Genomic DNA, 25,274 nt, shown 5'->3' on the forward strand with positions numbered 1-25,274 from the left:
ACTGTTAGATCCTATTGGCTAGTATCTTGGTGCGTATTTTGACATCAATATTCATGGATTGATATTGGTCTATAATTCTTTTGGTTAGGTCCTTTTCTGGTTTGAGGATCAAGGTATCCTGGCCTCACAGAATGAATTTGGAAGTCTTCCTTCCATTTCTATCCTTTGAAACAGCTTTAGTAGAATAGGTATTATTTCTTCTTTAAATGTTGGGTACAATTTCCCTGGGAAGCCATCTGGCCCTGGACCTTTGTGTCTTGGGAGATGTTTGATGACTGCTTCAATTTCCTCACTGGTTATTGGTCTGTTCAGGTTTTCTATTTCTTCCTGTTTCAGTTTTGATAGTTTATAGGTTTTCAGGAATGCACCCATTTCTTCCATATTGCCTAATTTGTTGACGTATAGTTGCTCATAATATGTTCTTAAAATCGTTTGTATTTTCTTAGTGTTGGTCATGATCTCTCCTCTTTAGTTTATTATTTTAATTTGGGTCCTTTCTCATTTCTTTTTGATAAGTCTGGCTAGGGGTTTATTGATTTCAATTCAACCAGCTCATATTTTCATTGATCTATTCTACTGTTATTCTGGTTTGTTTCATTGTTTTCTGCTCCAATCATTATTATTTCTCTTCTCATGCTTGGTTTAGGCTTTATTTGCTGTTTTGTCTCCTGCTCCTTTCCATGTAAAGTTAGCTTGTATATCTGAGATTTTTTTTATTTTTTTGATAGAGGCTTGAAGTGAAACATCTTTCCCTTTGAGAACCACCTTTGCCATATCCTAAAGATTTTGAACAGTTGTGTTTTCATTTTCATTTATTTCCATGAATTTTTAAAATTCTTCTTTAATTTCCTGGTTAACCTATTGATTCTTTAGTAAGATTCTCTTTAACCTACAAGTGTTTGAATTCCTTCCAAGTTTCCTCTTGTGATTGAGTAACAGTTTCAAAGCATTGTGGTCTGAAAGTATGCAAGGAATAATACAAGTCTTTTGGTACTAGTTGAGAACAGATTTGTGACCCAGTTTGTGGTCTACTCTGGAGAAAGTTCCATGTGCAGTTGAGAAGAATGTATATTCTGTTGCATTAGAATGGAATGTTCTGTATATATCTGTGAAGTCTGTCTGGTCCAGTGTGTCATTCAAAGCCCTTGTTTTTTTGTTGATCTTCTGCTTAGGTGATATCTTCATTGCTGTGAGTGGGGTGTTGATGTTCCCTACTATTAATCTATTATTATATTTACTTTGGTTATTAATTGGTTGTTATGTTTGGGTGCTTCTACATTAGAAGCATAAATATTTATAATTGTTATTTATTCTTGTTGGATAGACCCTTAAAGTATGATATAGTGTCCCTCTTCATCTCTTACTACAATCTTTGGTATAAAATCTAATTTGTCTAGTATGAGAATTGCTACTCCATCTTTCTTTTGATGTCCATATCAAGGTAAATGGTTCTCCATCCTCTCATTTTCTCTTCAGAGGTTCCTTTAGATCTAAAATGATTATCTTATAGACAGCATATGGATGGCTTTTGCTTTTTTACTCAATCTAATACCCTAGGTCTCTTGATTGGAGCATTCAGCCCACTTATATTCAGAGTAACTATTGAAAGATATGAATGAGTGCCATTATATTACCTGTACAGTCCCTGTTGCTATAGATTGTCTCTGTTTCTTTCTGGTCTATGTTACTCTTGGGCTCTTTCTTTGCTTACAGGATCCCCCATAATATTTCTTGCAGGACTGGCTTGGTGGTTCTTTCAGTTCTGTCTGTCTTGGAAGCTTTTTATATCTCCTTCTATTTTGAATGACAGTTTTGCTGGGTAAAGTATGCTTGGCTGTATGTTTTTCTCATTGGGTTATCTTAAATAAAGCATGCCAGTCCTTTCTGGCCTGCTAGGTGTCTGTGGATAGGTCTGTCAATCTAATATCTCTGCCTCTGTATGTTATGAATCTCTTGTCTTGAGCTGTTTTGGGGATTTTCTCTTTATCTCTGAAATTTGCAAGCTTCACTCTTATATGTCAGGGTATTGATCTATTTTTATCGATTTTGGGAGGAGTCCTCTCTACCTCTTGGATATGAATGCCTGTTTCTTTCCTCGTGTTATGGAAGTTCTCAGCTATGATTTGTTCATATGTCTTTTCTCCTCTCTCTCTCTCTCCCTCTCTCTCTCTCTTTCTCTCTGTCTCTCTCTCTCTCTCTCCCCACCTCCAGGCACTCCAATAATTTTGATGTTGGTTCTTTCATGGCATCGTTAATTTCTTCAAGCCACTCCTCATGGGTTATTAGTTGTTTTTCTCTCTTTTCCTCAGCTTCCTTCCTTTCCATTGACTTGTCTTCTATCTCACATATTTTTTCTTCTGCCTCATTTACCCTATCTGTAAAGCATCCAATTTATTTTTTTAAAGCATCCAATTTAGACTGCACCCCAATTAGAGTATTTTTAATTTCTGACTGATTAGATCTCATTTCTTTGCTAAGAGATTCTCTACTGTCTTTTATGCATTTTTCAAGCCTAGCTAGTAATGTAATTGTTATCCTGAATTTCATTTCTGACATTTTAATTAAATCTACATCCATTAGATCTGTGGCAGAGAGTACTACCTTTGATTCTCTCTTTTGTTGTGAACTCCTCCTAGTAATTTTATACAGAGAAGAATGGATGGTCAAGTGAACAGAATAAAAAATATCAAGAGGGATGCCTGGATGGTTCAGGTGTTGAAATCTGCCTTCAGCTCAGAGCATTATCCTGGAGTCCAGGGATCGAGTACAACATCAGGCTTCCAGCATGGAGCCTGCTTCACCCTCTGCCTGTATCTCTGCCTCTGTGTGTGTGTGTGTGTCTCTCATGAATAAATAAAAATCTCAAAAAAAAAAAAAACAACTACAACCCAAGCAAACACACACTAGACTAATCTGATTAGGTCATAAAGAGAACAAAAAAGCAATAAATAAATAAATAAATAAATAAATAAATAACAAAAGAAAAAACAAGGGGTGAGAGAGAATATAATCTCATGGGGAGGACAAAATAGGGTAATCCACTTGTTCCTGAGTTTTGGTCTGTGTGTTAAAAGACACTAAATCCCAAAATTGTAAAGAAAGCAGAATATGTATATATATAGAGAGAGAGAACAGTGAAAGGAAGCCAAAAGTGTAGTATACTTCTAAAAAATGTAAATTGCACCCAAAAAGCATAAGATACCTAAGAATAAACCTAACCAAAGAGGGAAAGGATCTATACCCTAAAAACTACAGAACACTTCTGAAAGAAATTGAGGAAGACACAAAGAGATGGAAAAGTATTCCATGCTCATGGATTGGAAGAATTAATGTGAAAATGTCAACGTCACCCAGGGCAACTTATACGTTTAATGCAATCCCTATCAAAATACCATGGACTTTCTTCAGAGAGTTGAAACAAATCATCTTAAGTTTTGTGTGGAATCAGAAAAGACCCCAAATAGCCAGGGGAATATTTAAAAAGAAAATAGCTGGGGGCATCATAATGCCAGATTTCAGGTTATACTACAAAGCTGTGGTCATCAAGACACTTTGGTACTGGCACAAAAACAGACACATAGATCAATGGAACAGAATAGAGAATCCAGAAGGGGACCCTCAACATTAAGGTCAACTAATATTCGACAAAGCAGGAAAGACTAACCACTGGAAAAAGACACTCTCTTCAATAAATGGTGCTGGGAAAATTGGACATCCACATGCAGAAGATTGAAACTAGACCATTTTCTTACACCATACTCAAAGATAAACTCAAAATGGATGAAAGATCTAAATGTGAGACAAGATTCCATCAAAATCCTAGAGGAGAACACAGGCAAACCCTTTGTGAACTTGGCCACAGTAAATTCTTGCAAGATACATCCATGAAGGCAAGAGAAACAAAAGCAAAAATGAGTGGGAAATATCAGAAAGGGAGACAGAACATGAAAGACTCCTAACTCTGGGAAACAAACTAGGGGTGGTGGAAGGGGAGGTCGGTGGGGGGTGGGGGTGACTGAGTGACGGGCACTGAGGTGGACACTTGATGGGATGAGCACTGGGTGTTATGCTATATGTTGGCAAATTGAACACCAATAAAAAATAAATTTATAAAAATAAAAAAATGAACTATTGAGTCTTCATCAAGATAAGAAGCTTTTGGGATCTCTGGGTGGTGCAGCGGTTTGGCGCCTGCCTTTGGCCCGGGGCGCGATCCCGGACACCCGGGATAGAATCCCACATCGGGCTCCCGGTGCATGGAGCCTGCTTCTCCCTCTGCCTGTGTCTCTGCCTCTCTCTCTCTCTGTAACTATCATAAATAAATTTAAAAAAATTAAAAAAAAAAGATAAGAAGCTTTTGCACAGCAAAAGAAACAGTCAACAAAACTAAAAGACAACCTACAGAATGGGAGAAGATATTTGCAAATGACATATCAGATAAAGGACTAGTATCCAAGATCTAAAAAGAACTTATTAAACTCAACACCCAAGAAACAAACAATCCAGGGATCCCTGGGTGGCGCAGCGGTTTGGCACCTGCCTTTGGCCCAGGGCGCAATCCTGGAGACCCAGGATCGAATCCCACATCAGGCTCCCGGTGCATGGAGCCTGCTTCTCCCTCTGCCTGTTGTGTCTCTGCCTCTCTCTCTCTCTCTGTATGACTATCATAAATAAATTAAAAAAATGTAAAAAAAAAAAAAAAAAAAGAAACAAACAATCCAATCAAGAAATGGGCAAAAGACATGAACAGAAATCTCTCAGGGAAAGACATAGACATGGCCAACAAGCACATGAGAAAATGTTCCGCATCACTGGCCATCAGGGAAATACAAATAAAAACCACAATGAGATACCCCCTGCACCAGTGAGAATGAGGAAAATTAACAAGGCAGAAAAGAACAAATGTTGGAGAGGATGTGGAGAAAGGGGAACACTCTTGCACTGTTGGTGGGAATGTGAACTGGTACAGCCACTCTGAAAAACTGTGTGGAGGTTCCTCAAAGAGTTAAAAATAGATTTGCCCTACCACACAGCAATTGAACTACTGAGGATTTACCCCAAAGATACAGATGCAGTGAATGCTAGGACATCTGCAACTCGATGTTTATAGCAGCAATGTCCACAATAGCCAAACTGTGGAAGGAGCTTCAGTGTCCATCGAAAGATGAATGGATAAAGATGTGGTTTATGTATACAATGGAATATTACTCAGCCATTAGAAACGAGAAAACCCACCATTCACTTCGACATGGATGGTACTGGAGGGTATTATGCTGAGTGAAATAAGTCAATCGGAGAAGGACAAACATTATATGGTCTCATTCATTTGGGGAATATAAAAAATAGTGAAAGGGAATAAAGGGGAAAGGAGAAAAATGAGTGAGAAATATCAGAAAGGGAGACAGAACATAAGAGACTCCTAACTCTGGGAAATGAACAAGGGGTGGTAGAAAGGGAGGTGGGCAGGGGATGGCGGTGGACTGGGTGACAGGCATTTAGGGGGCACTTGATGGGATGAACACTGGGTGTTATTCTATATGTTGACAAATTGAACACCGATAAAAAATAAATAAAAAACAAGCAAACAAACAAAAAAATATAAAATAAATAAAAAATATAAGATATAAATGTAAAAAATGAAAATTACAATCTAAAAACAAAGAGTTGATAAAATAAGATACTAGTTGAAAAGAGAAAGAAGGAAAAAGAAATGGAAAATTTTAAATTGAAAGATACATGTATCATGAGAAAGAACCTCCACTTCTGTATGCTATTTTCCCTTATCCTGGATTTTTATGGTCTTGTAGGGTCTGTAATTTGTTGTGCACCTGGTCTTCCAGTTTATCTTCTAGGAGAGGGGTCTTCTGTGCTGCTTCTCAAGTATCTTTGCCTTGGTAGAGTCACACTGCCCCTTGCCAGGGGACCAGGCTCACTGTAAGCTGGTCTTAAGTGTGGCTTTTATTTCCTGAAGGCTTTCTGCACTGAATCCAAACAAAAATGACAGAGCTCACATCCCCATCCCCAGAGCTAAAAGATCGCAGTCCCCTGTCTTCAGCAAACTCTCAGGGATACAAGGTTCTTACTTTAGCATGTGCCACAGTCCACAGACTCCTGCAGTGCATGCCCACACCAGTCCTCTCTGTGGGAAGTCGGAACGTCCCACCCCATTGCTCTCTGCACGACGCTGACACTGAGAGTGGCCACTGGAATGCCCCCATACCTGCTCCATCCCTCCTAAGGGAAGGTGGAGGGCCTCCTGGTATTGTCTTTTACATGGTCCCTTGCCATGAGAGCTATTGGTCAGTTGCTCCTGGACCTGCTCTGCCCCTCCCATGGGATGGCCAAGGGTCCTTGCATTCCAGTCCTATGCAGATTCCCCAGGTGGAGGGTGGTTACTGAATCCAGTAGGTCTCCAGCTCAGTGTCAATGGTACCAAGTTGAGAGCTCCCTCTTGGGCTCACCAATCCCAACCAGTTTCTCCTTTCCAGTGCCTGGGAATTCCACCAGCTCAGGCACTCCCTTTAATTCTGAGACCCCACTGAGACGCCACTGTCCCACCTAGAATTCTCCCATTTCACCACCTGAGCACCTTTTAGGCAGGGATGTCTCTCATTGGAGAGATTTCTAAGGGTTCTTCATTTTGTCCTACAGGGGAATACCACTTTCCAGTAGTCAGTTTACAAAGGCTCCCTGCCCCTGCCATTTATCTTCTGATATCTCCCCTCAGATTCACTTCTCCACACTTCCTACCTTGCAAAAAGTGGTCACTTTTTTATTTGTAGAGTTTGTAGAGCCGAAGGCACCGGGGGACAGAGCCCAAGATCCAGCACTCCCCCCGGGACAGGCTGAGGCCAGGAGAACACAGGGTAGCAAGACACTCCTGCCAGCGGGTGCCCCCGAGCTGTGCAGATCAGCGTCCCCCACCCGCAGAGCATCCAGGTCCCTGCGGACTGGGAGCTGTGGTAGTTACTGCTGGAGCTGACTCCAGGGCTGGAGAGCTGGCCACCTCCACTGTTGTTGTTCCTCCTGGTGTCACCTTGTACCAGGGTTTGAGCCGGCCGCCAGGGAGCAGGGGCCTCACAGGATAAATGGCTCCCACTGAAAGGTGCTCTTGGCATGGGACGGAGCAGCTCCACCAGGTGCAAACACATGAGAATCAAAAGCAGGCCCCTCACCCAGAAGACCAGCTGGAAGGGCAGGGGAAGAGCAAGTTCTTGACCAAGCAGTGCTGGAAAGTTCCCAGGGAAGTCTAGGGACTTACAGTATATAGAATCAGAGGATACCCCTCGGTGTTTATTTGTTTTTTATTTGTTTCACCCCCTTTTTTCTTTTTCTATTTTCTCATTTTTCCAGTACAACTTATTTTCACCCACTCTGCACTGAACAAAATGACTAGAAGGAAGAACTCACCACAAAAGAAATAATCAGAAACAGTCCTCTCACCCATAGAGTGACAGAATTTGGATTACAATTTAGCGTCAGAAAGCTAGTTCAGAAGTACAATTATAAAGCTACTGGTGGCTCTGGAAAAAAAGCATAAAGGATTCAAGAGATTTCATGATTGCAGAATTTAGATCTAATCAGGCCGAAATTAAAAATCAATTAAATGAGATGCAATCCAAACTGGAGGTCCTAACAACATGGGTTAACGAGGTAAAAGAACAAGTGAGTGACATACAAGACAAGCTGATGGCAAGGAAGGAAGCTGAGGAAAAAAGAGAAAAGCAAAATATCATGAGGAAAGGTTAAGGGAAATAAATTACAGCCTCAGAATGAAAATTCTACATTTAATTGGGGTTCCCGAGGGCGCCGAAAGGGACAAACGACCAGAAAGTGTATTTGAACAAATCATAGCTGAGAACTTCCCTAACTTGGGAAGAGAAACAGGCATTCAGATCCAGGAGATACAGAAATCCCCCCCTAAAATCAATAAAAACCGCTCAACACCTCAACATTTAATAGTGAAACTTGCAAACACCAAAGATGAAGAGAAGATCCTTAAGCAGCAAGAGACAAGAGATCCTTAAGTTTTATGGGGAGAAGTATTAGGTTAACAGCAGACCTCTCCACAGAGACCTGGCAGGCCAAAAAGGGCTGGCAGGATATATTCAGGTTCCTAAATGAGAAGAACTTGCAGCCAAGGATACTTTATCCAGCAAGGCTCTCATTCAGAACAGAAGGAGCGATAAAGAGCTTCCAAGATAGGCAGGAACTGAAAGGATATGTGACCACCAAGCCAGCTCTTCAAGAAATGTTAAGGGGGACTCTGTAAAAGAAAGAGGAAGTCCAAGGAAACAATCCACAAAAACAGGGACTGAAAGGTATTATGATGACACTAAATTCGTATCTTTCAATAATAACTCTGAACGTGAATGAGTTTAATGATCCTATCAAAATGTGCAGGGTTTCATACTGGATAAAAAAGCAAGGCCCATCTATTTGCTGTCTATAAGAGACTCATTTAGACAGAAGGACACCTACAGCCTGAAAATAAAATGGAAAAAATTTACCATTCAAATGGTCCTCAAAAGAAAGCAGGGGTAGCCATTCTTATATCAGATAAATTAAAGTTTATCCCAAAGACTGTAGTAAGAGATGAAGAGAGACACTACATCATACTTAAAGGATCTACCCAACAAAAGGACCTAACAATTATGAATATTTATGCCCTGAATGCTGGAGCTGCCAAGTATATCAATCAATTAATAACCAAAGTTAAGATATACTTAGATAATAATAAGCTTACACGTGGAGACTTGAACACGGTGCTTTCTACAATCGATAGATCTTCTAAGCACAACATCTCCAAAGAAACAAGAGCTTTAAATGGTAAACTGGACCAAACATTATATGTTCTTATTCATTTGGGGATATAAATAATAGTGAAAGGGAATATAAGGGAAGAGAGAGGAAATGTGTGGGAAATATCAGAAAGGGAGAGAGAACATAAAGACTCCTAACTCTGGGAAATGAACTAGGGGGGTGGAAGGGGAGGAGGGCGGGGGTGGGGATGAATGGGTGACAGGCACTGAGGGGGGCACTTGACGGGATGAGCACTGGTTGTTATTCTGTATGTTGGCAAATTGAACACCAATAAAAAATAAATTTATTATAAAAAAAAGAAAAAGAAAAGAAAAAAATAAACTGGACCAGATGGATTTCACAGATATTTACAGAACTTTAGATCCAAGCCCAACTGAAAATACATTCTTCTCAAATGCCCATGGAACTTTCTCCAGAATAGACCACATATTGGGTTACAAATCAGGTCTTAACTGATACCAAAAGATTGGGATTATCCCCTGCATATTTTCAGTCCATAATGCTTTGAAACTAGAACTAAAACACAAGAAGTTACGAAGGATTTCAAACATGTGGAGGTTAAAGACCATCCTGCTGAAAGATGAAAGGGTCAACCAGGAAATTAGAGAAGAATTAAAAAGTTTCATGGAAAATAATGAGAATGAAGATACAATGTTAAAAATCTTTGGGATACAGCAAAAGCAGCCCTGAGGGGAAAATACATCGCATACAAGCATCAATCCAAAAACTAGAAAGAACTCAAATACAAAAGCTAAATTTACAGTTAAAGGAGCTGGGGAAGGAATAGCAAATAAAACCTTCACCCAGCGGAAGAAGAGAATTAATAAATATTTGAGCAGAACTCAATGAAATAGAGACCAGAACTGTGGAACAGATCAACAAAACAAGGAGTTGGTTCTTTGAAAGAATTAATAAGATAGATAAATCATTAGCTAGCCTTATTATAAAGAAGAGAAAAAAGACTCAAATTAATAAAATCATGAATGTGAAAGGAGAGATCACCACCAATACCAAGGAAATACAAACGATTTTAAAAACTTATTATGAGCAGCAATATGCCAATAAATTAGGCAATCTAGAAGAAATGGACACATTTCTGGAAAACCACAAACTACCAAAACTGCAACAAGAAGAAATAGAAAACCTGAACAGGCCAATAACCAGGGAGGAGAAGCAGTCATCAAAAACCTCCCAAGAAACAAAAGTCCAGGGCCAAATGGCTTCCCAGGAGAATTTTATCAAACGTTTAAGGAAGAAACAATACCTATTCTACTAAAGCTGTTTGGAAATATAGAAAGAGATGGATACTTCCAAGCTTGTTCTATGAGGCCAGCATCACCTTAATTCCAACACCAGACAAAGACCCCACGAAAAAGAAGAATTATAGACCAATATCCCTGATGAACAGAGATGCAAAAATTCTCAACAAGATACTAGCCAATAGGATCGAACACTACATTAAGAAGATTATTCACCATGACCAAGTAGGATTTATTCCCGGGACACAAGGCTGGTTCAACACTCATAAAGCAATCAACATGGTAGATCATATCAGCAAGAGAAAAAATAAGAACAATATGATCTTCTCAAGAGATGCAGAGAAAGCATTTGATGAAATACAGCATCCATTCCTGATCAAAACTCTTCAGAGTGTTGGAATAGAGGGAACACTCCTCAGCATCTTAAAAGCCATGTATGAAAAGCCCACAGCAAATATCATTCTCAATGAGGAAACACTGGGAGCCTTTCCCCTAAGATCAGGAACAAGACAGGGATGTCCACTCTCACCACTGCTATTCAACATAGTACAAGATGTCCTCGCCTTGGCACTCAGGCAACAAAAAGAAATAAAAGGCATTCAAGTTGGCAAAGAAGAACCAAACTCTCCCTCATCGCAGATGACATGATACTGTATGTAGAAAATGCAAGACTCCACCCCAAGATGGCTAGAACTCATACAGCAATTTGGCAGTGCTGTAGGATGCAAAATCAATGCCCAGAAGTCAGTGGCATTTCTATACACTAACAATGAGACTGAAGAAAGAGAAATTAAGGAATCAATCCCATTTACAATTGCACCCAAAAGCATAAGGTACCTAGGAATAAACCTCACCAAAGAGGCAAAGGACCTATACCCTAAAAACTACAGAACACTTCTGAAAGAAATTGAGGAAGACACAAAGAGATGGAAAAATATTCCATGCTCATGGATTGGCAGAATTAATATTGTGAAAATGTCAATGTTACCCAGGGCAATTTGCACATTTAATGTAATCCCTATCAAAATACCATGGACTTTCTTCAAAGTTGAAACAAATCATCTTAAGATTTGTGCGAAATCAGAAAAGACCCCGAATAGCCTGGGGAATATTAAAAAAGAAAACCATAGCCGGGGTATCACAATGCCAGATTTCAGGTTTTACTACAAAGCTGTGATCATCAAGACGGTGTGGTACTGGCACAAAACAGACACATAGATCAATGGAACAGTATAGAGAATCCAGAAGTGGATCCTCAACTTTTGGTCAACTAATAGTATTCAACAAAGCAGGAAAGATTATCCACTGGAAAAAGGACAGTCTCTTCATTAAATGGTGCTGGGAAAATTGGACATCCACATGCAGAAGAATGAAACTAGACCACTCTCTTGCACCAGACACAAAGAAAACTCAAAATGGATGAAAGATCTAAATGTGAGACAAGAATCCATCAAAATCCTAGAGGAGAACACAGGCAACACCCTTTTTGAACTTGGCCACAAGTTTCAAGATACATCCATGAAGGCAAGAGAAACAAAGCAAAAAAGAATTATTGGGACTTCATCAAGATAAAAAGCTTCTGCACAGCAAAAGAAAGAGTCAACAAAACTAAAAGACAACCTACAGAATGGGAGAAGATACTTCCAAATGACCTATCAGATAAAGGGCTAGTATCCAAAACCTATAAAGAAATTATTAAACTCAACACCCAAGAAACAAACAATCCAATCATGAAATGGGCAAAAGACATGAAGAGAAATCTCACAGAGGAAGACATAGACGTGGCCAACATGCACATGAGAAAATGCTCTGCATCACTTGCCATCAGGGAAATACGAATCAAAACGACAATGAGATACCACCTCACACCAGTGAGAATGGGGAAAATTAACAAGGCAGGAAACCACAAATGTTGGAGAGGATGCGGAGAAAAGGGAACCCTCTTACACTGTTGGTGGGAATGTGAACTGGTGCAGCCACTCTGGAAAACTCTGTGGAGGTTCCTTGAAGAGTTAAAAATAGACCTGCCCTACGACCCAGCAATTGCACTGTTGGGGATTTACCCCAAAGATTCAGATGCAATGAAACGCCGGGACACCTGCACCCCGATGATTATAGCAGCAATGTCCACAATAGCCAAACTGTGGAAGGAGCCTCGGTGTCCATCGACAGACGAATGGATAAAGAAGATGTGGTTTATGTATACAAGGGAATATTACTCAGCCATTAGAAACGACAAATACCCACCATTTGCTTCGACGTGGATGGAACTGGAGGGTATTATGCTGAGTGAAATAAGTCAATCGGAGAAGGACAAAAAATATATGGTCTCATTCATTTGGGGAATATAAAAAATAGTGAAAGGGAATAAAGGGGAATGGAGAAGAAATGTATGGGAAATATCAGAAAGGGAGACAGAACATGAGAGACTCATAACTCTGGGAAACAAACTAGGGGTGGTAGAAAGGGAGGTGGGCGGGGGGGTGGGGGTGACTGGGTGACAGGCACTGAGGGGCTTACTTGATGTGATGAGTACTGGGTGTTATTCTATATGTTGTGAAATTAACACCAATAAAAATAAATAAATAAAAATATATAAATAAATAAAAATAAAAAAATTAGGGTATGCCTGGCTAACTTCAAAAAAAAAAGTAAAACCACTTTTCTCTTCATAACAGGTGCAGAAAAATCATTTAACAGATTACATGTTTTCTTGATGAAAATTCAGCCATCCAGGTGCCCTAAATTATAAAGAGGTATAACACTATTAAGCTTGAAACTTATTAAATAAGGAAGTTTTGAATATATATTGATTTGAATGAAAATGAAAACATTTAGATCAGTGTCTAAATCTTTTGTCAAAAATCCTCCCAATTCAAGAGGCAATTCATAATATGAACGAAAAGCCCTAAGTATACAGCTACTCTTTGCCCAGTAATTACATATTACTGGGCAAATTACATATTACTGGGCAACTCTCCCAGCACCATTTATTGAAGACACCAGTAATTACATATTACAGGGCAAAGGTTTTATTGGAAGAAAATAATCAAAAAAGTGCACAATAATGATTTATAGCATGATTCCTATTAGCAATATTGATGACTATATATACATCAAAGGAAGCTGGTTAAAAAAATATGGTATAAACAAATAAGTTCTGGGGATGTAATACACAGAATGATGACTATAAATAATACTGTTTTGTATATTTGAAAATTTCTAGAAGAATCAATAGATCTTAAAACTTTCCATTATAAGAAGATAAATGTATTAAATATGTGTAATGATGGATCTTTTTTTTTTTTTTTGGTATGTTTTATTATTGGAGCTCAATTTGCCAGCATATACCATAACACCCAGTGCTCAACCCATCAAGTGCCCCCCTCAGTGTCCGTCACCCAGTCACTCCAACTCTCCACTCACCTCCCTTTCTGCCACCCCTTGTTCGTTTCCCAGAGTTAGGTGTCTTTCATGTTGTGTCACCCTCACTGATATTTCCCATTCATTTTCTCTCCTTTCCACTTTATTCCCTTTCACTATTTTTCATATTCTCCAAATGAATGAGACCATATACTGTTTGTCCTTCTCCGATTGACTTACTTCACTCAGCATAATACCCTCCAGTTCCATCCACTTCGAAGCAAATGGTGGGTATTTGTCGTTTCTAATGGCTGAGTAATATTCCATTGTATACATATACCCCATTTTTTTTTCCATTCATCTTTCGATGGACACCGAGGCTCCTTCCACAGTTTGGCTATTGTGGACACTGTTGCTAGAAACATTGGGGTGCAGGTGTCCCGGCATTTCACTGCATCTGTATCTTTGGGGTAAATCCCCTGTAGTGCAATTGCTGGATCGTAGGGCAGGTCTATTTTTAACTCTTAGAGGAACCTCCACACAGTTTTCCAGAGTGGCTGCACCAGTTCACATTCCCACCAACAGTGTAAGAGGGTTCCCTTTTCTCCACATCCTCTCCAACATTTGCTGTTTCCTGCCTTATTAATTTTCCCCATTCTCACTGGTGTGAGGTGGGATCTCATTGTGGTTTTGATTTGTATTTCCCTGACGGCAAGTGATGCAGAGCATTGTTTCATGTGCTTGTTGGCCATATGTATGTCTTCCTCTGTGAAATTTCTGTCCATGTTTTTGCCCATTTCATGACTGGATTGTTTGTTTCTTGGGTGTTGAGTTTCATAAGTTCTTTATAGATCTTGGATACTAACCTTTGTCCAATATATCATTTGCAAATATCTTCTCCCATTCTGTAGGTTGTCTTTACTTCTGTGACTGTTTCTTTTGCTGTGCAGAAGCTTTTTATCTTGATTAAGTCCCAATAGTTCATTTTTGCTTTTGTTTCTCTTGCCTTCATTGATGTATCTTGCAAGAAATTGCTGTGGCCAACTTCAAAAAGGGTGTTGCTTGTGTTCTCCCCTAGGATTTTGATGCATTCCTGTCTCACATTTAGATCTTTCATAATTTTGAGTTTATCTTTGTGTCTGGTGTAAGAGGATGGTCGTTTCATTCTTCTGCATGTGGATGTCCAACTCTCCCAGCACCATTCATTGAAGACTGTCCTTTTCCCAGTGGATAGTCTTTCCTGCTTTGTTAAATATTAGTTGACCATAGAGTTGAGGGTCCACTTCTGGATTCTCTGTTCTGTTCCATTGATCTATGTGTCTGTTTTTGTGCCAGTACCACACTGTCTTGATGATCACAGCTTTGTAGTACAACTTGAAATCTGGCATTGTGATGACCTCGCCTCTGGTTTTCTTTTTTAATACTACCCTGGCTATTTGGGGTCTTTTCTGATTCCACACAAATCTTAAAATGATTTTTCCAACTCTCTGAAGAAAGTCCATGGCATTTTGATAGGGATTGCATTAAATGTGTACATTGCCCTGGGTAACCCTGACATTTTCACAATATTAATTCTGCCAATCCATGAGCATGGAATATTTTTCCATCTCTTTGTGTCTTCCTCAATTTCTTTCAGAAGTGTTCTATAGTTTTTAGGGTATAGATCCTTTACCTCTTTGGTGAGGTTTATTCCTAGGTATCTTATGCTTTTGGGTGCAATTGTAAATGGGATTGACTCCTTAATTTCTCTTTCTTCAGTCTCATTCTTCGTGTATAGAAATACCACTGATTTCTGTGCATTGATTTTGTATCCTGCCACATTTTTGAATTGCTGTATGAGTTCTAGCAATCTTGGGGTGGAGTCTTTTGGGTTTTCTATGTACAGTATCTTGTCATCTGCAAAGAGGGAGAATTGGACTTCTTTACCTATTCGAATGCCTTTTATTTCCTTTTGCTGTCTAATTGCTGAGGCTAGGACTTCTAGTACTATGCTGAATAGCAGTGGTTAGAGTGGACATCCCTGTCGTGTTCCTGATCTTAGGGGAAAGACTCCCAGTGTTTCCCCATTGAGAAGGATATTATCCTGTGGGCTTTTTGTAGATGGCTTTTAAGATGCTGAGGAATGTTCCCTCTGCCCCTACTGAAGAGCTTTCATTAGGAACGGATGCTATATTTTGTCAAATGCTTTCTCTACATCTATTGAAAGGATCATATGATTCTTGTTTTTACTCTCGTTGATATGATCCATCACGTTGATTGTTTTACCAATGTTGAACCAGCCTTGCATCCCATGGATAAATCCCACTTGGTCATGGTGAATAATCTTCTTCATGTATTGTTGGATCCTATTGGCTACTATCTTGGTGAGAATTTTTGCATCCGAGTTCATCAGGGATATTGGTCTATAATTCTTTTTGGTGGGGTTTTTGTCTGGTTTTGGAATTAAGGTGATGCTGGCCTCAAAAATGAGTTCGGAAGTATTTTGTCTCTTTCTATCTTTCGGAACAGCTTTAGTAGAATAGGTATTGTTTCTTCTTTAACAGAATTCTCCTGGGAAGCCATCTGGCCCTGAACTTTTGCATCTTGGGAGGTGTTTGATGACTGCTTCAATCTCCTCCCTGGCTTTTGCCTTGCTCTGGTTTTCTATTTCTTCCTGTTCCAGTTTTGGGTATTTGTGGTTTCTCAGAAATGTGTCCATTTCTTCTAGATTGCCTAATTTATTGATGTATAGCTGCTCATAATACGTTTTTAAAGTCGTTTGTATTTCTTTGGTATTGGTTGTGATCTGTCCTTTTTCATTCGTGATTTTAAAGATTTGAGTCTTTTCTCTTTTGTTTTTAATAAGGCTGGCTAATGACTTATCTATGTTATTCTTTCAAAGAACCAACTCCTGGTTTTGTTGATCTGTTCTACAATTCTTCCGATCTCTATTTCACTGAGTTCTGCATGAATCTTTATTAATACTCTTCTGTTTGGTGTAGGTTTTATTTGCTGTTCTTTTTCCAGTTTCTTTAGGTGCAAGTTTAGCTTGTGTATTTGAGTTTTTCCCAATCTTTTGAGGTATGATTGTATTGAGATGTATTTCCCTTTAGGACTGCTTTTGCTGTATCCCAAAGACTTTGAACAGTTGTATTTTCATTCTCATTAGTTTCCATGAAAGCTTTTAATTCTTCTCTAATTTCCTGGTTGACTCATCTTTTAGCAGGATGCTCTTTAACCTCCACGTGTTTGAGTTTCTTCCAAATTTATTATTGTAATTGAGTTCAAATTTCAAAGCATTATGGTCTGAAAATATACAGGGCATAATCCCAATCTTTTGGTATCAGTTGAGACCTGATTTGTGACCCAGTATGTGGTCTGTTCTGGAGAAAATTCCATGTGCACTTGAGAAGAATGTGTATTCAGTTATGTTTGGATGTAAAGTTCTGTATATATCTGTGAAATCCATCTGGTCCAACGCATCATTTAAAGCTCTTGTTTCTTTGGAGATGTTGTGCTTAGAAGATATGTCATTTGCAGAAAGCGCCGTGTTGAAGTCTCCCAGTATTAGTGTATTATTATCCAAGTATGTCTTTACTTTGGTTATTAATTGATTGATATACTTGGTAGCTCCCACATTAGGGGCATAAATATTCATGATTGTTAGGTCCTCTTGTTGGATAGATCCTTTAAGTATGATATAGTGTCCCTCTTCATCTCTTACTACAGTCTTTGGGATAAACTTTATCTGGTATGAGGATTGCTACCCCAGCTTTCTTTTGAGTACCATTTGAATGGTAAATGGTTCTCCAACCTTTTATTTTCAGGCTGGAGGTGTCCTTAGGTCTAAAATGAGTCTCTTGTAGACAGCAAATAGATGGGTCTTGCTTAATTATCCAGTCTGAAACCCTGCATCTTTTGATGGGATCATTAAGCCCATTCATGTTCAGAGTTACTATTGAAAGATATGAATTTAGTATCAGTGTAATACCTATTCAATCCCTGTTTTAGTGGATTATTTCTTTGGGCTTCCTCTTTCTTTTACAGGGTCCCCCTTAATATTTCTTGCAGAGCTGGTTTGGTGGTCACATATTCTTTCAGTTAATGCCTATCTTGGGAGCTCTTTATCTTTCCCTCTATTCTGAATAAGAGCCTTGTTGGATTAAGTATTCTTGGCTGCATATTCTTCTCATTTATTATCCTGAATATATCCTGCCAGCACTTTCTGGCCTGCCAGGTCTCTATGGAGAGGTCTGCTGTTAATCTAATATTTCTCCCCATTATAAGTTAGGGATGTCTTGTCTCTTGCTACTTAATGGTTTTCTCTTTATCTTTGGAATTTGCAAGTTTCACTATTAAATGTCAAGGTGTTGTATAGTTTTTATTCATTTTAGGGGGTATCTATCTCCTGTATCTGAATGCCTGTTTCCCTCCCCAAATTAGGGAAGTTCTCAGCTATAATTCTTTAAATATGCTTTCTGGTCTTCTGTCCCTTTTGGCACCCTCTACAACCCCAATTAAATGTAGATTTTTCCTTCTGAGGCTGTCATTTATTTCCCTTAACCATTCCTCATGGTGTTTTTTCTCTTTTTTCCTCAGCTTCCTTCCTTGCCATCAACTTGTCTTCTATGTCACTCACTCTTTCTTCTACCTCAGTAGCCCTCCTCATTAGGACCTCCAGTTTGGATTGCATCTCATTTAATTGATTTTTAATTTTGGCCTGATAAGATCTAAATTCTGCAGTCATGAAGTCTCTTGAATTCTTTGTGCTTTTTTCCAGAGCCACCAGTAGATTTATAATTGTTCTTCTGAATTGGCTTTCTGACATCGAATCGTAATCCTCCAGCCCTTTACTGAGATCAGCCCGGGGGGTGTGTGGCACGCTCTCTCCCATGGCGCACTTCCTGTGTTAGTGACCCCGGGAGACTGAAGCTTTCCCTGCTGAGCGCTTTTCAGTCCGGGAGGAATCCAGTGTGGATTTTTAACGTGCCTGCTTCTCCGAGGCTGGGCTCTCCTGTTCAGGAGGCTTTCGCCATCCAGCTTTAGCCAAGTTCCTCGCAGGGCCCCTCCCCCACTGGATTCTTTTTATCCCCCCCACCCCCGTCATCCTACCTTGTTAGCAGTGCAAACTTCTCTGTGTAGCGTTCCAGCTGTTCTCTTTAAATCTCAGGTCGAATTCACAGGTTTTCAGAATGATTTGAAAGTTATCTAGGTAAGTTGGTGGGGACAGGTGACTTGGGGACTCTACTCTTCTACCGTCTTGCCCCCCCGCCCGTAGTGATGGACCTGCATTAGACTTGTGGTGATCATTTCACAATATATACAAATATTGAATCTTCATGTTGTATACTGAAACTAATAAAAGTATTATATTCCAATTATAACTCAATTTTTAAAGAATGAAAATTTTGAATACATGAAAGTAGGAACTACAAAAGAAGAGTGCCAATATATCTTTCCTAAGTTTGGGGGGACCTGATCTGTCAGCTGAGGTTCACTGACAAATCTGTGCAGAGGAGAGAGTAAAGATTTGTCAGAACATTTTTAGCCTTGAATATTATTCTTCCCATACTTCACTAATAATCTATTGCTGCTGATGATCTTTTGTGTGTTCATGAATAGTGGGCCAGTTTCATAATAAGTTGCCTAGCCCACACATGAATAATAATGCCTTCACTCAACACACACTCCTATTTATTTGGTAACTCAGAAAAAAATAGTGATATAGTTTTTGAATAGTTATTTATACCACTTCTGAAAAGTATATTTGGTTTTAAAATAATTATATATAACATACTTTATCACATGAAAAGTTTAATACATTCCTTTTTTTTTAAGATTTTATTTATTTATTCATGAGAGACACAGAGAGATAGGCAGAGGGAGAAGCAGGCTCCATGTAGGATGCCTGATGTAAGACTCAATCCTGGAATCCAGGATCACACCCTGAGCCAAAGGCATGCTCAACCACTGAGCCACCCAGACGTCCCTAATGCATTTCTTCATTATAGATGGTTTATTAATATATCTCTTCATTTGTAGACATTTTTGCAACAAATTTTCTTTTGTAATGTCTACACTTTATATTTGCTTTTAGTTATAAATCTGATTCATATTATATAGAAATCTTTTGCATTTTATTTATTTATAAACCAGTGCTACCTAGCCTTAGATCCGAAATATTCAATCCACTGATAAGCTTTTAATATTCAAATAGCTTTCTTTTCCATATAAAAATTGTTTAGGAAATAATTGAGGTAAAATATAATTATGATATACACTGAATGGTGTAGCAATTTATATCTTCTGGTCTCAAACCACTTGATTAAATAATAATATTAAACTTTCCTGAGTTGTTGTTCTATGATTTATCCCAAATTTCACCTTCCAATCTAAAGATTTAGTACTGGAGCACCTGGGTGGCTCAGCCAGTTAAGAGTCCAACTTCTGATTTCAGCTCAGGTTTTAATCTCAGGGTTGTGAGTTCAGGCCCCACATTGGGCTCCACATTTGACATGGAGCCTACTTAGAAAAAAAAATTAAAAATGAGAACCTTAGTATTAACTAAATCTGAGCATGTATAGTAAAATCCGGATGTCAAAAGTCTCAAATTCTGAAAGCTAGGCAATTGTCTTCATTTTGTGTATTCCTCCAAGTATATAGACATGAGAAACTCAGAGGGCATGAACATTAATATACATATAGATTGGAAGAGATAGGTCTTTAAGAATCACTACCAAAGAGTATCCAACATTTTGTTTTAATGGAAAATGTGCCCGGTATGTGAGATTTCATATTCTTTTATAATAAATAACAAAGACACTACATTCCAAGGCTGAATTCACTTTTCCTCAATACTTCCAGGATCCACAGGGTAAGGGCCCCTATGATAAATTGACCCGATCAGGGGGGATCCCTGGGTGGCGCAGCGGTTTGGCGCCTGCCTTTGGCCCAGGGCGCAATCCTGGAGACCTGGGATCGAATCCCACATCAGGCTTCCGGTGCATGGAGCCTGCTTCTCCCTCTGCCTATGTCTCTGCCTCTCTCTCTTTCTCCCTCTGTGACTATCATAAATAAATAAAAATTAAAAAAAAAAAAATTAAAAGAAAAATTGACCCGATCAGAACAGAGTCCTTAAGGAGAGTTTTCACAGTAGATATTAAAATTACTAACTAAAATGAAAAGTTTAATTGAAGAGATTAATTTCTCTTTTTTTATTTTTATTTATTTATTTATTCATGACAGACACAGAGAGAGAAAGGCAGAGACACAGGCAGAGGAAGAAGCAGGCTCCATGCAGGGAGCCCACGTGGACCTGATCCTGGGTCTCCAGGACCACACTCCAGGCTGAAGCCCAACGCTAAACCGCTGGGCCACCAGGGCTGCCCAAAGAGATTAATTTCTAAGAATAATCAAGATGAATCTGAATGTCTTTGACTGGTCATGAAAGAACTCTTCCTGAAATTTAAAACCTTACCAAACAGTCTCCTCATTGCCACTTTCATATCCTTATTTCTGAAAGTATAGATAACAGGATTCATGAAAGGAGTGATAAGGGCATCAAAGATGGCTAAAAATTTATCTATGGGTAAGGTAGGGAATGGCCACACATAGACAATAATGCAAGGACCAAAGAAAAAGACCACCACGGTGATGTGAGCAGAGAGAGTGGAGAGGGCCTTGGATGGACCACCTGAAGAATGTTTGCGAACTGTGACCAGGATGAAGATATAAGACACAATCAAGATGAAGAAGGTACCCATAGAGATGAACCCACTGTTGGCAGTGACCAGAAACTCCAGTCTGTATGTGTCTGTACATGCAAGTTTGATGAACCGAGGAAAATCACAATAAAAACTATCCATTGTGTTGGGACCACAAAAGGGCAAGTTTACAACAAAAGCCAGTTGGGCCACAGAATGGATGAGTCCAATGGTCCAAGCAACAGCCAAAAGAGAAATGCACATTCTTAGGCTCATAATGCTCAGGTAGTGGAGGGGCTTACAGATAGCAATGTATCGGTCATAGGCCATGACAATGAGCAGCACCATCTCTGTACCCCCAACAGTGTGAATGAAAAACATCTGAGTAATGCACCCTGTCAAGGAGATGACTTTATGTTTTCTGAAAAGGTCATAAATCATCTTTGGGCTTGCAATGCTAGAAACACCTGTGTCGATGATGGAAAGATTTGCCAGCAAAAAATACATAGGTGAATGTAAGTGATGGTCTGAGATGATAGTGACCACAATGAGAAGGTTTCCTAGCATACTTGCTATGTAAAATATAGTAAAAAACAAAAAAAGAAGAATCTGAATCTCCCAAGAACTGGTGAGTCCCAGTAACAAAAATTCAGACACCACAGAGTGATTTCCTCCATCCATCAACTTCGTGTGCCAGGCCAACTCTGAAGTTACCTAAAGAGCATAAAAGGGAGAAAAACATTATATCCAAGTTAAAAGGGAAACCTGGCTATAGGATTACACAAATGTCAAAAACTGAAGACCACTTAGCTAATGTACACAGTTAATAGAGATGACATAGTACAAATATCACAGAGAGCCAGGACCAAAATTTTTTCCATGCCTAGATCTTTGTTATTTAATTATGTGCCTCCAATTTAGTTTGGTCTTTAGTGCATAGGGAAGAGGGAGAAATGTAGACAAAGTTACCTAAGAAATTAAGGAGAAATATACCAGGAAATAAACATACTTTCTAATTTCTATACTGAACTATGCCACAGAATGGAAACTGCAAAAAGACACATAGAACTCTTTAGAAACGTGCTCTAATTTATTCTTTTAAATGGCTGCCCAATAATCACAGTGTGGATGGATCATAATTTATTTACTAATTTCCCTATTAATAGGCATTTACCTTGTTTCCAGTTTTTTGACCCATGCGGACAATGCTACAGATAACTATCCTTATACATACACACATCCTTGTGCATCGGTGCTTTCCTCGCTGTGTCACAGATTCCCAGAGGTGAGATCACTGGGTCAACATGCACATATTTTTAAAAATATGTTAGTAGTGTTGCCCAACAGCTTTGGGCAAAAAAGCTGGAACAACACATACTTCTATAAGGATAAATGTTAACACTTTCTTTAATTGTTCCCAGAATAGTGGGTATAAAGTGATAGCTCACTGCTGTTCTGGTTTTCATTTCCCTGACAGCCAATAAATTCGAACGTTCTTCTTTGGTGAAATTTCTGTCTTTTGCCCATTTCATGATTGGATTGTTTGTTTCTTGGGTGTTGAGTTTAAGAAGTTCTTTATAGATCTTGGATACTAACCCTTTATCTAATATGTCATTTGCAAATATCTTCTCCCATTCTGTAGGTTGTCTTTACTTCTGTTGACTGTTTCTTTTGCTGTGCAGAAGCTTTTTATCTTGATGAAGTCCCAATAGTGCATTTTTGCTCTTGTTTCCCTTGCCTTCATGGATGTATCTTGCAAGAAGTTACTGTGGCCGAGTTCAAAAAGGGTGTTGCCTGTGTTCTCCTTTAGGATTTTGATGGATTCTTGTCTCACATTTAGATCTTTCATCCATTTTGAGTTTATCTCTGTGTCTGGTGTAAGAGGATGGTCTAGTTTCATTCTGCACGTGGCTGTCTAATTTTCCCAGCACCATTTATTGAAGAGACTGTCCTTTTTCCAGTGGATAGTCTTTCCTACTGTGTCGAATATTATTTGACCATAGAGTTGAGGGCCCATTTCTGGGTTCTCTATTCTGTTCCATTGATCTAAGTGTCTGTTTTTGTGCCAGTACCATACTGTCTTAATGATCACAGCTTTCAGTACATCTTGAAATCCGGCAATGTGATGAAAGACAAACATTATATGGTCTCATTCATTTGGGGAATATAAAAAATAGTGAAAGGGAATAAAGGGGAAAGGAGAGAAAATGAGTGGGAAATATCAGTGAGGGTGACAGAACATGAGAGACTCCTAACTCTGGGAAATGAACAAGGGGTAGTGGAAAGGAAGGTGGGCAGGGGTATGGGGTGACTTGCCGGGATGAGCACTGCGTGTTACACTATATGTTGGCAAATCGAACTCCAATAAAAAAAATATAACAAAAATAAAAATAATTTAAAAATTTGAACGTTCTTACAGTTTGGATCTTCTCTTCCATGAACTGCCTCTTCATGACTGTTCCTGTTTCCTACTGTGCTTTTGTCTTTTTGTTGTTTTTTTAACCAATTTGTAAGAGCTCTTTTTATATTACAGATATTAAGCATTTGTCATTTGTTTTATCTTTTCTAAATCAATTATCTATTAATTTTGTTTCTGGTTTCTTTTGTCAACACCCAAGTTTAAAAAAAAAAAAAACACCCAAGTTTTTAACTGTTAAATGATTAATTATAGCCATCACTTTTTTGTACCTACAGCTTTTAAGATCTCCTTGCCTCCTGAATTATACATGTACACCCTTAGATTTTCTTTCAATATTTTGTTTTGTTTTGCTTTCTGTTTAGGACTATGCTTTATTATTTTTGTCTATGCCTTAAGATATAAGTCCACTTTTAATTTCTTCCAGGTGAATAGAGTAGTAATGGCACTGTGCATTAAATGACCCATTCTTTCCTCTTTGAATTTAACTACTATTTTTGCATTATGCTAAATTCTCAAGTATTTTGGGATCTGTTTCTGAATCCTTTATTCTGATTTCACTGATACACATGTCTTTTTCTGTAGAAACATCAGGGTAATACTATGTCACTATATCTGATAAAACAAGTCCCTCCCTCACTGTCCTTATTTTTCATACTTCATAAGCATGTATTTATAGCATATAAATTTTAAATTCATTTTATCCAACCCCTCTCAAAATCCCATTGAACTTCTGATCTGAATTGTGGTAAATTCATATATTAACTTTGAATGAAGTAGCACAGTTATGGTGGTATCCTCCCATTCAAGAAGATAGTAGAATTTGTTCAAACCTTGTTTCATGTCTTTCATTATGATTTTGCCATTTTTAATATATATTCTATTTTCTCTCTATTAAAATTATTCCTATGTACATTATAGCTTTTTCTCTTGGCATTATAAATGAAATATCTCTTCTCACTTCCATTTCTAGGTTCTTTTAGCTAGAATGAAGAAAAATAATTTTTATCTGTTTTGTGTACTCACCTTTCTACATTAGGTTATTGGGTGAATAGTTTTTACTGAAATATCTTAGGTTTTCTAGATTTACAATAATGTCATCAGCAAAAAGAGACAACGTTTTCATATTTAATTTTTTGCTGGTTTGGTTAAGATAGCATTCATTTTATCAACCCCTTGTTAACATGAAAGTCCTACTATGCTTTCCTATTTTTTTCATGTTTATTGTCCTTTTTCCAGTGATACATTTCTCTATTCTTATTTTAAAATAAGATGCCAATTGGGCGCCTGAATGGCTCAGGTGGGTAGGCAACCAACTCCTAACTTTGACTTGGGTGGTGATCTTGGGGTCATGAAATAAAACCCCTCATCAGGCTCCACACTGGGCATGGAGCTTACTTGGGATTCTCTCTCTCCCTTTCCCTCTGCCCCTTCTCCTCCCCATCCAAAAAAATAAAAATAAATAATAACAAATAAATTAAATAAGATGACAACTATTTTCCCTACCAATATGTTCTATTTTCTTCCTGCCTTCCCCCAACAGCAATTAAGATAAGACCTTTAAAATACCTTTCTCGGGATCCCTGGGTGGCGCAGTGGTTTGGCGCCTGCCTTTGGCCCAGGGCGTGATCCTGGAGACCCGGGATCGAATCCCACGTCGGGCTCCCGGTGCATGGAGCCTGCTTCTCCCTCTGCCTGTGTCTCTGCCTCTCTCTCTTTCACTGTGTGCCT

General features: G+C 38.7%; 2 protein-coding genes across 2 annotated transcripts in view; both read right to left on the bottom strand.

Moving 5' to 3' along the window:
- LOC144302912 (olfactory receptor 4F3/4F16/4F29-like) overlaps positions 1-25,274 on the bottom strand; it is a 113,063-nt gene that overhangs the window by 65,840 nt on the left and 21,949 nt on the right. The gene's annotated exons all lie outside the window — the stretch shown is intronic.
- LOC144302911 (olfactory receptor 4F3/4F16/4F29-like) lies at positions 20,536-25,268 on the bottom strand. Its single transcript, XM_077880427.1, has 2 exons — positions 25,113-25,268; positions 20,536-21,841 (listed from the first exon to the last, which is right to left on the bottom strand). The coding sequence occupies exons 1-2, from the start codon at positions 25,215-25,217 to the stop codon at positions 20,837-20,839; spliced, it is 1,110 nt and encodes a 369-aa protein (XP_077736553.1). The 5' UTR covers positions 25,218-25,268; the 3' UTR covers positions 20,536-20,836.

The sequence above is a fragment of the Canis aureus genome, chromosome 32, assembly GCF_053574225.1.
Source record: "Canis aureus isolate CA01 chromosome 32, VMU_Caureus_v.1.0, whole genome shotgun sequence".
Classification (NCBI taxonomy): Eukaryota; Metazoa; Chordata; class Mammalia; order Carnivora; family Canidae; genus Canis; species Canis aureus.